At 42.0% G+C, this 16,033-nt stretch overlaps 1 protein-coding gene across 1 annotated transcript; it reads right to left on the minus strand.

The window, feature by feature from the left end:
* Positions 1-12,914: 12,914 nt before the first annotated feature.
* tada3l (transcriptional adaptor 3 (NGG1 homolog, yeast)-like) lies at positions 12,915-15,839 on the minus strand. Its single transcript, XM_074680781.1, has 8 exons — positions 15,325-15,839; positions 14,913-15,160; positions 14,676-14,781; positions 14,433-14,568; positions 14,208-14,311; positions 14,018-14,124; positions 13,542-13,733; positions 12,915-13,426 (listed from the first exon to the last, which is right to left on the minus strand). Exons 1-8 carry the CDS (start codon positions 15,532-15,534, stop codon positions 13,234-13,236), a joined length of 1,296 nt encoding a protein of 431 aa, XP_074536882.1. The 5' UTR covers positions 15,535-15,839; the 3' UTR covers positions 12,915-13,233.
* Positions 15,840-16,033: the final 194 nt, after the last annotated feature.

Genomic DNA, 16,033 nt, shown 5'->3' on the forward strand with positions numbered 1-16,033 from the left:
TCTCATCACTCTGTCACTGTTTATCTTTCACTATCTCACCTCCCTGTTCTCTGTTTGTGATCACACTCACACATTCATTTACTCAACTTTTTCTGCCTTTTGTCGTCTTTTTTTTCTCTTCTTGTTCTCATTTCAGGGCTCGTGATCCTATATTCCTCTACTTATCTTTCTTTCCCCCCTCTCCTCGCCTTTACCTTCTTTTCACGTCTCTCTTGTGAGTCACACCAGAGAGGAGCAAAAACAGAGCGGGGTGTGAGCTTGATGAATGCGGTCACACAGGCCCAGTAGACCTTGCTGAGCTGAGTCACCATTAGGCCCCTCTCCCTCTCTGCCTCTGTTTTTCACATGCTCATACAAAGTGCGTTCAGTCAAATCTCACTCTCTGCACGCTTCTCGCTCTGTCGTGCAACTGTGACGTCAAGGGATTCCTCAGAACTATCAAAAAAACAGACCCTTCTTATCAGGCCTCGGCTCAACTCTAATCACAACCAGGCAAAGACACCTCTTGTTTTCATGGCCTCAGCCTCAACCTGACATCTTGGAGGATAACTCCAAGTTGTCCTAAGATGCACTCACATAAACATGTTTTCTAAGTCTTCTGAATGTCAGTTTTATGTCATGCATCGTGCCCTGATGTAACTTTTGAACTACCTGTATCAGAAGCAAAAGAAGACTATTACTATTATCAAGATTAACTTTCATAAGTTCCTTTTGGATTGTATTGCTTAAAATGGGCTGGATTCCATGAATAACATATCTTAATGCATCTTCTTTGGATTGGGATGTGAGAAGTTTAAAACAATATTGTGCTAATGCTCCCTCATTAAGTACCCTAATGAGCCAAAATTAACAGTCTGACACCTGACTGACCCCAACAGTCCTTGTGTTTTTGTGACGTCATTTTCCAGGCCCACATGGCTCTATCTGTGGTCCTGAAGTGTCAGATAGGCCTGAGATACAGGCCGTATTGACCCAGACTCTAACCAGACCCCAGACACCCATCACATGCTCTTTCCCGTGACTTACTCTCATTGGAATAATCCATTCAGATAACACGGTCTGCTCTGGAGAGAGTCCTGTTTTGACAAGAGGCTGAGACAGACAGCTGGAAGCTAAAGGGGAATGTGGTCTAACATGCACAATAGCATGAAAAGATCAACCAGTGGATATATTTTGAGGTCAACAGTCATGAATCTCAGTTAAAGTGATGCTTTTAGTTTGTTGCCTGTTTGTATTAAGTCAGGATTGGTGACTTATTTTTCAAGCTGTATTTGTTAAGGTTGGTGAAATAGTGCATGCTCACTCTCTTCCAAATAGCTAAAGCAGGAAAATCCCTTTGCTTTTCTCACAACAACGGCAGAGTTTGATTCTGATTGTGAGGACAATGATGCAGTTTTACTCAAGCACATAACAGCAGCCGGTGACGACAACACTAAATGATTTCTGTTGGGATGCCTGTGTGTGTGGTGCTGTGATAAACCTGAGCTATGATGCTGCCAGAGAACATTGGAGAAAAGTGTAGAAGGTGACGCTGAAAAGTTGTAGTAACGCATTCAACAATGAGCATGGGAGGAGGAAGAGTCTTTAAGAAATATAAGATGTAATCCTAACAGCAGCGTCTTTGTGTCACAGATGCCCCAAAACTTGGCAAATACTCATGTTTGCCAACCTGGAACAAGCTGAGCAACCTCATCTTTCAAAGCACTGAAGGACTCAACTGGATCAGCCAGAAAGACTGGGGACATGCCTGACTCCAAAACAACATACCTCACTGTCCTCATAAACATGTCCACTTGTCCCGGTGAAGAAGTTGTTTTTTGACAGAAGCAGGAACCTCGATCAGAAAAACAGAATTACAAGGTTACAAGGTTACAAGGTTGAAGCCCAAATATTTAACCTAATGTGCAGAACATGCAACCACTGCAGATTATAGATCAGAGCAGCACTCATCTTAAATTCAGCCGACCTAATAGACCAAAGACTACAAGGGCAAAATATTCACGTTAGAGCTTCACTTTTTTGTCTTTTCTCTGCTGAATACTTCACCTGACCAGAAATAACAGCTGCATTATAGGAGGCAGGGGCTTGCTTTATTTTGCTGAGCACAAGAAAATGCAACTGCGCACTAAACTGGGGAGTTTTAGTGTGATAAGAAAAGGATATTTCTGGATCAGTGTCAGTTTTCTAGGCTCTGGCAGAAACAACTGCTTATCTAACAGCAGATTTGTATCCTATCGGCTGCTCCGAAGGCCCTAAATGTCATTCTCACACCTCCATGAGTGAGATAGTGCCATGCAGAGCTGATACTGGTGGCAGAGTCTGTAAAAGTTGATGGGTGTTGAGACTGTAATTAGCTGGTGAAACAGGAAAACTGAGACAATAACAGCTGGAACATGCTGCACTTTGAGTTTTGATCATGTCTTGTAAATGAATGAGGTTTGTGTGGATATGTTGGCCATGATTTTGTTTTTAGTTGCTTCACCCAGCCGCTACATAACAATCAGCCAAAAGTCTTGTTCTGTAATGTGATCTGAGTTTGTCTTACTCAGACAGAGCCTGGGGAGCTCCAAGAGAACTGCGCCCAAACCAGGAGCCCCAACACCCCAAACACTTGCTCAGCACAGGCCCCAACCCACCCCCACACAACCCAGCAGCTAGCCAAGGCACGACAGACACTTCTCAGCCTCGCAGCCTCTTCTTCTTCTTTCCATTTCACACCGTGCCAAAACAGTCTAGCAGGGCTGGCAAACACACACAGAAATATTTTGTCCAACACCAAATGTAGAACAAGCTCTGCAGAGAGAGGGTGTAGTTATGTAGCATGTATGACACGCAGCACAGAGTAGGACAGAGCACTGCATGGAGCTCAGAGGAGATGAAATGGTTCGAAGTGTTAAATCCAAGGGTGAGCAAGGTCAGAGGTTAGAGTATCAATGCCACATACCAGAAAATAAATACTTTGACCTTTGGCCACAATATTCTAGACACTTCTTTGCCGAGTGTGTGTGTGTGCATGTGTCTGTGTTTGTTTGTGTGTTATATGTGCGGCCCCAAGGGAGGTTTGTTGGTCCTGGGCCACATTTCCTTATCTCTAGCCAACATGCTTGTACAAACGAGTGCCTCCACCTCGACCTCAGACCCAGCCAGCCTCTGTTGGGGGGCAGAAAAGGGGAGGAGGGGAGAAAATGAAAGAAGGGGGGTGAGCAAGGTTAACTACAAGAGGATCGAGGAAGAAAAACAGAGAAAGAAAGAGCAAGAAAGAAAGAGCCCAGTGCCTGACAACTACTGACAGCTGAGCTTCCTCTCTCAGTGGGGCTTTCACGACCACAAACTGACACAGTCAAACAAAAACACATACACACACACTCACAGACACAACCACCGGACACACACACACACACACACACACACACACACACACACACACACACAGATCGATCCACGTCAGCTTAACACATCAGCGCATAACAACCAAGTGGTCATGGAAGAATTATACCCATTTTCTCTTTAATGCAGAGTTTGACATTGACTCTGTCAGACTGTGCTCTGTGGAGCTCTGTGTGTGCGTGTGTGTGTGTGTTTGTGTGTATGAAAGAGGAGCTCTTATGTAATAGGTGCTGATGTTCAGAGTGTGAGTTGGTATCTTTGTGGTATGATTCAGGTTTTCTGGGCTTGCCTTTGGTGTGCAGTCTCAGAGGAGACAGCTTCAGCCGAACCACCGAGTGTGTGTTCATGTCCCGGCTCAGTGTGGGTTTTCATTTGTTCACAAATATGTCGGTGTGTGGTCAAAAACACACTCTGCAGGGGGGCAGTAAGCAACAGGTGTGAACAAGGATTTTAGACACAAGGATTTTTTTTTTTCCCTTTTTGACTTCTGAACTTTTGCTGTCACTGCTGGCATACGAGGACAGCTGTGAAAATGACCCCCTGTTTGCCCCACACAGAGCGTAACAAACATAGTATCTGTTCCTCAGTGTGGGTATGTGAACTAACCTGTAAGAGAGTGTTGTTATTTAATGGTGGTGAGCAGCTGTGTATCACAAACCACAGAGAACTATCTCTTGTATCTGCATTTTTCTCCAGACAGTGTGGAGGATGCATGAGTAAATCCCATTAGTCAGTTACTTTGATGACGCTGCTGTTGGATTCGAGTTGAAGGGTCCTGTGAGGGGTCACCTTCTTGTTTTTGATTGCAGTCTGATTATTTATGACTGAGGCAGCCTTTTCTCTTCAAACAGTGAGGAGCTGAAGCTCTGACATTTTCCAGTCTTTCTGCTGCATCGTACTCTGAAGTGAACTGATGTGTCATGAAAGAGAATAAGATACAATACACCTTTCAGAGAAATTGATTTTTTTTTTTTCAACAAGTGCTGTTTTGCTCTTTAGAAATCTGTCTTTTAAGTAAATCCTGTTGTTACAAAGCTGGGGTGGGGGTGGGGGGTATTCAGGCTTTTTCCAAAGTCCATAAACCTGTTAAAAGCAAATGAACAAATTGGTTATGAACAAATTGCATTTTGTTTTGGGCAAAAACAAGAATATACTTCAAGGCTTTATGATTTAGATCATGATTGGTTACATTCTTAACATTGTCCTCTCGAGGTAAAGTGACTTCCTGGTGACTCGAAGACAATACACCTTGCCAAGAAATAGTCTGGCATGGGGGTTGCATTCAGGGAAACTTAGCAGGACAGGGGGAAAAAAAACCTCATCACTATTCTAATGTCACCTGTTGTTCAAAGCCCAGCACCAGATTTGGCCTTGTACGCAACAAAATCAAAAGCTTACGATTAAGCGAGGACAGAGGCTTTCTGTAAGACCAAAGTCTTATTGTGTTTCTTTCAATTACAGGAAACTTGTTTTTTATTTTTTTGTTTGTTTTTGTTCAAAAAGAGTTAGTTTTGGTTCATGGAGCTAAGAAGGTACACTTTTATCTCTCCTCTATCTGTGTCTCTCTAATCCCAACACAATCGAGGCAGATGTCTGTCTAACATGAGTCTGGTTCTGTCTGAGGTTTCTGCCCGTTAAAGGGAAGTTCTTCCTTGTCATTGTCATTCATTCAATTTCTTAACCACTTATCCTGTTCAGGGTCGTGGGTGGCTGGAGCCCATCTCAGCTGTCATTGGGCGAGAGGTGGGGTACACCCTGGACTGGTCAGCAGTCAATCACAGGGCTGAGACGGACAGCCGTTCACTCACACACACTCACACCTATGGGCAATTTAGAGTGGGATGAGCATGTTTTTGGACTGTGGGAGGAAGCCAGAGGACCCGGAGAGAGAACATGCAAACCCCACACAGAAAGGCCCACCGGCCAAGCTGGGAATCAAAAGGTGAACTTCTTGCTGTGAGGTTGCAGCACTGACCGTTGCACCACCATACGGCTCTCCTTGCCATTGTAACTTGCTAAATGCTGCAAAGTCCTGTACTCATAGTGGCTTAAGATGAGATAAGACTCCATATTTTGTCTTGATGTTGAGTTTTTGCTAATAACATTTTATTAACATTTACAAGTCTAGACCTGTGGATGTTTTTGTAAAATGTGTTGAGATAACATTGTTTTGAATAGCTGCTGTACAAATAAAGATCGATTGATTGATTGATCTGTAAGGCCAAATCCAACAGACATCTTAAATCACTTGCCCGAGTGGTTGTCAGTCTTTGAAACAGGTTGCAGATGAGTCTGATTGAAATGAAGCACCACTGAAATGTGCTGACTCTAAATTCATTAATTTGCATTGTGCTGTACCTGTTTATTATGATTTTTATGTGTTTTTCAGGGTTGTAAAAACGTATCTTTTAACTCCTGTTGCTAATCAAAATGCCCTTGAAGGACATTGAAGATTTTAAATCCAATCCAACGTTACAGTGTTAATTTCACTCCATTGTTACTTTCCACTAATAGAAACTATTGAGAAGTGTATGTATAGACTAGTTAAAGCACATATTTCTTTTGAGAAGGAAAAAGGAAACTGTGTTGCTATGCTGCCAATTTGTTTTCATGAACAGTTTAACCTGAACGAAGGTTCTTGGCATGAATCCTGGGGCCCACTTAAAAAACAAAATCTGAGAAGACAACCATATAAACCGCACGTCCTCCATGGGACAAAATGCAAGAGCCAAATTCAGCTATCAAAAATGATTTCATGAATAACTCAGATATGACCCAAAGGACTTATAAATGGACATGAAAAAGGACATAATAAAAATACAACATGGTTACCACATATTGTAGAAACACTGTTTCTTTAAAAAAAAATGCTAGTACGCAAGTTTTAATGTTATAAAGCAAAAAAAAGTCTTTTCTCTTCAGAATGTGTCTTTTTTTTTCTACAGAAAATCATAAACATGCTTTTAATTATACTTTATGAAAAGTAAGCTTAACCGATTCCCATTTGCTCATCAGCTGCTTCATACTGGTATTTTGTATGTATACTGTATTTACAATGATACCAAACTATTTTGTCAAGACAGGGCCATGTTTAGAAGATATATCTGGCTTTGGAAAAAGATTTAAAAAAAAAAAAAAAAAAAAACTTTTATGTGAGTCTGCAGATGAGATTCAGCTGCGCCAAAAGGGAAGTCTTTGGTCCGATAGCTGGAGATTTTGTTACTTGAACATCATCCATGGAGATATTTTTGGCTATAACCCATATCTTCTTTTCTAATCTCCTCTGCCGTCTTGAAACTCCCAACCCCCATCTTTTATGTCTCCCATCAAGTTTCCTCAAACCTCTCCTAATTTAGTATGTTCCAGTAAAGATGGTTTTCCTTTTTGTGTAAAGAAAAAAAACCCTCACTAAGCTCCCTGTCCTCTGTGTTTCATAAACCACCATGTTTGTGTGCGTGAACGTGTGTTTTCATGCACCAATAGTTCTGTTTCTGATCCTAGTGGGAGAGATCAGGTCTCTGTACGGCAAGGAGGATAGTCGTTGATTCACCAGCAGCTCTTTATAAGGACAGGGGGAAAAGGCCTCACTGTCTCTATATTTAGATGGACTTTATTGGGCCTCTTGTCTTTCTCTTTTCTCCCCCTCTGCTCCTGAGCTGCCTCTGTTAGAAATCTCTCACCAGAGCCATGTGGGCGGCAGGCCCTCCTCTCCTTCACAGTGAGGGGAGAGTGAGCCTGATAATGATCTGGATGATAATAGCAGAGCAGAGGAAACAACCGAGAGATGGGGAGAGGATAGAGGGAGAATGACAGAGAAGCGGTGGGTGGTGAGAGATGTATTTTTCCTTGTGTCTCCTTTTCCCCTCTGTGACTATTATACACAGTTTTGGTGATGTCCCGTGTCTCCATGTTAAAGCTTTGAGTGACACTTTGGGAAAGGAGCCCAGCCAAATTGGAAGGGGACTGGAGACCTCTGATATCCCAAAACCACCAGAAAGGCCTCGTCCAGTCACACTGCTCCAGTTAACCCACAATCACCATATTCACTCAGAGGTTAACCACTCTGGGTTAGCTTAAATAATAGCATCGTGTTGTACTGCTGATGCATTATGATTGCCAACCAATAGCAGAAAATCTGGAGGGACAACTCCTCATGTTTCCAGGTAAAAACAACATATTTGACCACTCATTGGTCACTGTTAGTCAACACTTAAAAGAAAACTAGGCGTTTACTAAGTAACAGTTACACGTTTCTTAAAATTGGCTGATTGTTGAAGGTTTTGTCAGCTTGGGATAAGTGGAAGTCATTGTCCTTGAAATGAAGCTTGTGCTACTGCAGATTCTGAGTGTCCTCAGTCTTCTCAACCAATGAGCTGTCAAAATGTTCAATTCCTTACATTTGTAGTCTATTTTTTTCTGTATGGTGTCGTTCATCAGTTTAACTTCAGATTTGAGCTTCCCACACTGAGCATAGAGTCAAAGCACAGTGACTGACACATGAATATGGTGTAAGGATAGACTGAGATAGTGAACAAGGTTGCATTGAACCCTTTCTAAATACCTTGTCCTCTTGTGTGCCCCCTTGACATGCCTCTGCTATCTGCTCTTATCTCGCAGGGAAGCATATTTCTGGAGGGCTTTGACCTCTTCTGTGCATAATTACTGCCAGTGACATACAGCGCTTTAGCATGGTGCCCTCTTATCCACCCACCTCTCTCTTTCCTATGCTGCCTATATCTATGGTGATTCTCACAAGTGTAGTCAAACACTAATGGTCTGGCCTCTTTGGGTAAGGTGGGAGGGGGCTGGCTTTGCATGAGAGGCAGAAGTGAAAAAGGGAAGAAGTTTTGGCACATGAATGGGGCTGTTAGTGTGCTTGGCATGAATTCAGCCCTTTTTTTTTAAAGGAAAAAAACCCTAAAGACTCATAAATTCCCAAACAAACATGGACTGAGACTCATCTGTCTCAGCATTGATGATTCATTGCTTTACTCATGTTTTAGGGTAACTATCGGTTATCATAAGGCCACTAATTCTAATTTAACCGTGTGCTAATTGATTGGTTTTTACTTCTCTTAACATCCTTGAAAACCCAGAAACTTAAGATCACCGGACTTATCTTCACAGATAACCAGAAGTGTGTGCTGTCACATAACTCTGTGAGACCGAATGAAGAAGGGACAGTATTATTTATAAGCCCTTTGAGATCTTTTGATGTAAAGGGCAATACAAATAAAATTTATTATTATTATTATTATTATTTTAAGCTAAATGCTAATGCTAATACCATGGTTACATGACAACAGTGCCAATGGTCAAAATCTATAAATTCGACCACAGTATCTATCTAAATTCAGCAGGCCAGGTCAAAGTACAGTTTAGGGTGACCGGATTGGTTTTTTTCTGAATCATTATTAGATAAAATAAGACATGATGATTGCACTGTAAATACAATCAGGGAATATTCAGTAGAAACTCACTTTTATCACATTTTTTTTTTACTGACCCACAAACCTCAGCTTCATTGTGACACTACAGATAAAGTGACTTTATCTTTAATTCAGATACACCATGAGGTGGTTATGTAAAACATATTGTTCAGACAATTCTGCAAATCAAACAAATCTAATGGAGTGACTTAAACAAAACACACGGCAGACACCATCTGCTTAATACACGTTTTAAAATCCAGTTATCTGAAAATATCTCAGTCTGGAGCAAACATGACTGATTAACAGGACGTTGGGCTATGTGGCCCCCACCAGTATGACAAATAATCCCCCTAACTATAGACATTACCCTCGTCTGACAGGGTTTGTTTCCTTTAAACTAAAAGTAAATAGATTGTATGCAGCTGACTGTGCTTAACTTGAACAAGGTGGAGCCTCACCAGGCTAAAAAAGAGGATCCAAGACTCTTTATTCTCACCCAAAGGATGAGCAGAGCTCAGCAGGTGGGGCTGGAAGAGGCAGTAAGGTTTGCATATGAGCTCCCAATTTCAGGAGAAACACAAGAAGAGCATCAACTGCCATGCAAATGAGAAGCAAATGAGATTCAAACCAGACCCAGGTAGAGGAGGGTGGAGCAGGGTGTATGCACACTGCACGGCAGTGTTTTTATTCAGGTAGTACTTGATATTTGTGCTTCTCGCTGAGGGCTAAAAGGTTTGTCAAGTTTGACAACAACAGCAACAGCAGCCCTCTGGGGAAGGACAAACCATGACATCATAATAGTGGAAGCAAAACTGGAGACAATAGTTCTCTGTGCAGGAGCAGAGCCGAGGCGTGGCCTGGCTGGACAGAGGGTCTTCTCAGTGGACCAGCCGGCCTCAACAGCTGTCACAACCTCTGTCTGTGTCTCTGTCACATACACGCCTTCAACAAAGCATGAAAGCTGACCAAAGATCCACAGATTTATGTGAAATCCCTTTACCCCCCCAAGTGCCCAAGGATGTGTGTGAGTGTGTTCTTGTGTGAGGACATGTGCATGTTTGTGCGAGCCTTGCTCAGACCATGATAAGTGCTGGCTTAGGAACGCAGAGATGGAGGTGGAGTGGGAGGAGAGAGCCCCAGAGAGAGAAACATAGTTCGTACAAACTGGTAAAACAAAGAGCCAATAGACCCAACTAGGAGGTGAGGAGTGATATTCGATGAGTGTGTGTGTTTGTGCGCTTGTGTGTGTGCTCATGTGAATGCATAATACACAATCTGCCCACATCATAATGCTGTATTTACACTCTGTCGTTTCATTATTGCCCGAGGAGATACAGACAAAGCTTTCAGACATTCATCTTCCACCCATGTCTTTCCTCGGCTGATGTTGGAGTTATTTTCTCAAACTCCTCCTGTTGAGTCGTCATCTTCAGCACCCATAAAGGTTTACAGGCTTACATGGAGGAGTGAAGAAGCTCACCATGTAGCTGAATTTCACACAGAGAGAGGAGAGTTGGGCGAACATGCGACACTGAGGCTGAAGTTAGCTTCACAGATCCCTCACGGACACACCACCTGGACTTTTGAAAGGAGTCTGGTTAGCCTTTAAAAAACAGCTCAATGCGGGATGTGCAAACAGCAGACGAGCATCATTGAGTGTGTATGAGCATTGTATCAACAAAACCCACCTGCCCTTCAGTTAAGGTCTAATGACAACAAATGCAACAAAAGCAGCGTGTGATACACCCAGCCTCGAGGGGCCGCCACAGCTTTCTATTCAGCATCTCATTCACCTGTGAGGACGATTCAATAGGTCTGCATGTTATTAAAAGCTTTCACACACGTGGGCTGACGGCGTTATGAATCTGCATCGAGGCTAGACTGAGGAGGTTTCACGCCATGATTGGACCATTGTTGAAGCTTCGCACAAAGACCCGTTGGCTTTTATTTTGAGGTAGTAATGTTTCTCTGAAAGAATGCTTTAGCTTTATTACAATGAGTCTTATACTGCATAGTTTGTATGGCAGAAAACCATTTCTGTTAAAATGTCCTAGTTGTTTGTGTTAAAGGTGACCAGTGGTGCTACCTATTGTCATTAGTCATCATACACAGAAATATCTTTAATGGATACCCATCAGAAACGTTCAGGTAGAAAACTTTTTTCACACCTTTAGAAGTCAGTGATATCCATAACACAGCCCAAAAAATGAATATTGCATCATAAACACGTCATACATGATACCACAATGAAAAAAAGGGAGAGATAATTGTAAGAAGTGACAACACATTTAAAATAGGACACCTGAGTCTTTGAATCCAGACATGTTGTTGTTGATGTGTCCATGACAAAACTGTCGATAGTGTATGTGTCTGACTGTTGTTGTTTCTCCCACAAACAGCTTAACACCATATAACTCAAAGCGCCCTGTTTCTACTACCATAAAGATCTGACATGCTAAGGTAACGACAGGGCCAACCACACTCACAATGTTGAGCCTGTGTCAATCACATGCCCTATTCAGTGTAAAATACTGCCATCTAGTGGGGATTGTACTAAGACTACAGCTTTAAGAGGTTAGTAGCAGCACTTGGGTTATTTTTTGTTTGTTTTTTTTAGACAGATATTTGGCACCCAACAATCAAACTTCTACCAACTTTGAGTTATGTGGATTAATAATCATAATGGATCCTTAAAAACTCCATTTAACATCAATTTCTAAATAAAAAACTGTATCCAAGCATATTCTGTTTGTGTGTCCTTGGATATAAGAGCTTCTTTAAATTGCCCTTTCTTTGATTATTATTTTTTTTTACCGATCCTGTAACCAAAACACATGAGCATGTTTTATGAGTTACAGCAGGTTTATGTTGAAAATTTGTTTTTCCACAGTGGCTAAGTGCTTACTCGCAGCAGAGTCATTTCAGGTCTCTGTAAAGAACATAACAGAACATTATAAGACCGCTCCTTATTTCAGGTTGAGTGACAGCTTTAATTGATTTGCTGCAATACAAAAGGGGTCTTACTGCCAGAAACGTGTTACTCTTCATACAGGGTAGGCTATTCTTGTAGACGCCCAATCCACCAACTGAAAAAGCAAAGCACAATGAGTGATTCAAGTAAGTAGTAAAACCCTCCTCTTTGTTTTAAAGTTTAGTAAAGCAGTAAAATAGCACAGTCAGAATGGTGATGGAAAATGAATCAACAATCAAAATCTCCACATCAGAATCATAATGAATCATCAATCATACTTGCTAGGCGCCACCCTGTTGGCTATGGATGCCTTTTGCAGCAGCTCTCTCTTCTTTGTCCGTTTCTTGTAATTTTTTCTTCTCTTTTTTTACTACTTTTTCTCCTGTGTTTGTCTGGAGATCCTACATGTAACCAAGGCCACATTGTTTACATGTGAACTCAGCTGTTAGCAGCCTGTAGCATGTCAATGCTAACTAGTGTAAGGCCTGATGTCTTCCCACAAGGTGAGGAGAAGGAGGTGAGGACGACGTGCTGATTCTCAGGTGAGAGCTAAGAAGTGAGAAGAAAGTAAGATCTATCTCCAATAAGATGGACTATCTAGCCGTGATAACCCAACAACAGAGGAAAAACCAGAGGGCAGAGTAGCATCATGCTATTCACAGACATGGCTAACGGAGCTAACATCAGACACCAACGCCACATTGGAGGAGCTTCATCTGCTGTGAGCAGACAGGATCCAGGAGACAGAGATGGAGTATGACTGAAGTAGCTCAGTCCTGGACCCTGTGGAGGTGGAGGCTGGCTGAACTGGAGAATGATGGACAAACTGTCATCATCTATTTTCTTATGGACCTTTTTGCACTTTCTATACACTTTCTTACTTTTGTTTTCTCAATTGCTGCTGTGACTTCAATTCCGTTGTACTTGCATAATGACAATAAAGTTCTATTCTATTCTATTCTATTCTATTCTATTCTATTAGCATCAGCACAATCTCAGATCACCTGACTCTGCTGGAAATAAATCTTTTTCAAGAAGATTCATCCGACTACAATGCATACTTCAGTGACACATTGCCTTTGGACTGTGTATTTTATACATAAAGAAAAACTTAAAACAGACTAGTACTGAATTATTTATTCATGTGTTTTGTTACATTAACTTTACAATTGTACCCAAATAAAAAAAAAATACAAATGACAAAAAGAAATGACTACAAAATAAGAAAAGTCTCATGAAAACTACTGATCAAATGAGCATCCACAACATAGAAAAACTACAACAGAATGTCTCTACTCAAATCACACAGAGCTGCATTAAACTGTATCATTCATCATCATGATACAGCTGTTCACTGACCATGTAACAGCTGGCACAGCTGGCCCAATCTGTGTCAATCCACCTTTCTTTCAACATTTATTATAAATAAACTTCTTTTTCTTACTATCCATCCAGCAACTTAAGGATGCTTTCTCTCTCTTTCAGAGCTTTCCAGGCTTGGTCCTTCTCCTTCTTGGTTGGAGTGCGTTTCTTCTGTCTGGCTGCCATGATTCGTCGAAATCCCTCCATTACTTCGTTGTCAGACACCCTGACTCTCTGTCTCAGCTCCTGCTTACGCATCTCCTCTTTGGCCAACCTGTGGGGAAACAGTAATGTTCAAACCAGCAGCAGATTGTGTATCAAACTCTGTACAAAGTACAATTTACTTCAGTAGTACAGACATTTTTTTTTTTTTCTTACAGTATCCTTACCTGAGCAGCTCCTGTTTGCGAGCTCTGTTGTGAGCACTGAGGGCTTTAAGCTCAGCTTGTCTCTTCTGCAGCTCTGCCAGGACCTCGTCCTCAGAGTCTCCTCCTGGTCCAGGTCGTTCCTCTGAGTCCAGCAGCCCCTGAGCCACCAGCTCCTCTTTGATCCTTGCTTCTAATGAGCGTGTGTGAGGAACACTAAAGAAGGCAAAAGACAGGAAATATGAGGCATTGTGCATGGATGCCAGCTCCTCGTGCAGAAAGGAAAACACAACAGGATCTCAAAAAAAAAAAAAAAAAAAACATTTTACAGTTTGACTCAAACAGGGAGATTCTGTCATTTCATCCACATGTAGGAAAAGATGCAGGATTTCTTTAATGGACACTGATACAGATATAAGCATCAACATAAACAAACACTGCAAACACTGTGTCCAACATATCAAGCCATCACACATATAAAATACATGTTGTGCAAATACCTAAAAGCTTTCCCTTGGCTTCTAGGCGAAGTTCCAGCTCCATCGTTTGCATCCTTCCCTGAAATGTCAGGTATGGGAGAATCCTCCATGGGGGATATAATGTTCTCCTGGAGAAAAGCATGTTTTGGTGGTTTTACAAAAATTTTAATATTAAGATCAAAATTATTTTTTTGAATACTTGAATACTGACCTCTACTAGAGCTTGAAGCAGGCGCTGTGTAAGGGGACCAAACGGACATCCATCTTCTGGAGACTCGTGTTGGGACTCTGACTTTTTCAACAGGGAGTCCACGTCTAAAGCAGTCAACAGTGAGAGTAGTTTAAAAGATGGACTTAGGTTTGTGCAGTATACAAAGTCACTGTAACATTAAAGGTGTGTGCAATTATTTCAAAAAAAACTTCACATTTCCCTCACCTTTTGCATCTAGTTCAGATAGCGGTCCCCCCATGAGGCTTTTCTTCTTATCGTTGGCACGTGCTCCTTCTCTCTGCTCTTCCAGCAGATCCTCCTGAGCCCATCGCTGAGAGTAGTGTTTGCCCAGGGCTGGTATCTGAAGTTAATGCAAATGATACCCAAAGCCAAACACATTTCATGATACATCCAGCATAAAACACTTAGATATGTCATATCACATTGGATATAAATTTTATGTCATACTTTGAAATACTCTGCTTCATCCTCAGGCGGTTTCAGAAGCTCCTCCAGCAATCTGATCTCTTCATTTGTGATATCAGCACAATAAGGCTCAACTGATGCCCAAAATCTGGAAAAGCAACATGTTTCCGAAAGAAAGACAAGACAATCAACCCATGTTGGCTTCTTTTTACAAGTCCTGCAAAACTGAGTCCATTCAACACGTTCAATAGTAACATGTGCAGAGCTGTCGTTGCTGACCTGTTGGGTGCATCATTTTTAGGAGTGCGGGGAATATCTTGTGGATCATCTGTAAATTCATATTCTTGAACTTTAGGCTGCAGATTTTTAGATTTGGGTCTGCCAGGGCCTGGTCCAGGTGCGTGACCACCTTTACCATCCAACTTCTGCTTCTTTGGTTTGTGGCGAGAAGAGGCTGCAGGGTCTGGGTCCTTTCCCAGCTTCAGGAAGCGTTTATCTCCCTTCTTGTCCTGCCAATCTGTGAGTATCTACAAAGAAGTACAGAACATGCGTTACAAATAGTAGCTGAAGGAAGTAAAGAAGAAAAATGTGGAATGTTTTGGGTGTGTGTTCAAACAGGTAATTGCAATGGCACTTCGATGGTTGGGATGGAAAAAGTGATAACACATCTCCATCAACAAATCTTTTCTACCTGTCTCTGCTCCTCCAGAGCTCGGAGGCGGCGGCTGGCGGAGGACAGCAGTGTCTCCAGCTCTAGCTGCAGAGTGTCCAGCTCCTCGATGCCGATACCATCGTCTTCAGAGCGGCCCAGAACAGCAGTGTAGCGTGGGCAAACCTTCACATGCTCAACTGGCTTGAAGTCGTAGTATTTCAGTGGGGGGCAGTCTTTAAGTTCACTCATGTTTCTGTGCTGCAAAAGCTTGCAGCGTGTTGTGAAAGAAGGTGGTAGAGGTTTGTAATTGCTTCACGTACAGTGGTGTCCAGATGTGGGTCTTCTCTTCGTAGATCTCTTTACTACTAAATGGCATTAAACACATGAACGCGTGCACACAGAAACACACGGAGGTCTGTTTCAATTGATCGCAGGGCCCAAACTGCCCAAATTATTTTGCCCTGTTGATTACGTCCGATGTGACGTCCTGGTTTCGTACATAGTAGAATGTTATGATGGAGATTTGAGCTTCTAGAGTAAGCCACAGAGACCTGGAGCTTACGAGATATGTTTAAATGTAGAGAAGCTGCGATATTTACCGTCGGTGAATGGTGTCCATGATGGGAAAAACCATTCTTTACAGGAAGTGGGGAACACAATCATAAAAACATGGTCTTTTATCGACAAAAAAAATGTTTCTAAGATTAAAACACAACAATTACCCTTTACACTTGATGTAAATCCTTAC

This window comes from Halichoeres trimaculatus, unplaced genomic scaffold (genome assembly GCF_033239565.1).
Source record: "Halichoeres trimaculatus isolate MK-OKI-2021-1 unplaced genomic scaffold, fHalTri1.1 fHalTri1_scaffold_1, whole genome shotgun sequence".
NCBI classification, from domain to species: Eukaryota; Metazoa; Chordata; class Actinopteri; order Labriformes; family Labridae; genus Halichoeres; species Halichoeres trimaculatus.

What these genes read in the sequence shown, in the direction of transcription:
- tada3l (XM_074680781.1), bottom strand. Translation starts at nt 15,534, where the DNA reads ATGAGTGAACTTAAAGACTGCCCCCCACTGAAATACTACGACTTCAAG. An exon ending in AAAAATGATGCACCCAACAG is followed by an intron (nt 14,782 to 14,912) that starts GTCAGCAACGAC and finishes TTGCTTTTCCAG; the next exon opens with ATTTTGGGCATCAGTTGAGC. An exon ending in CGCAAACAGGAGCTGCTCAG is followed by an intron (nt 13,427 to 13,541) that starts GTAAGGATACTG and finishes GTTTCCCCACAG; the next exon opens with GTTGGCCAAAGAGGAGATGC.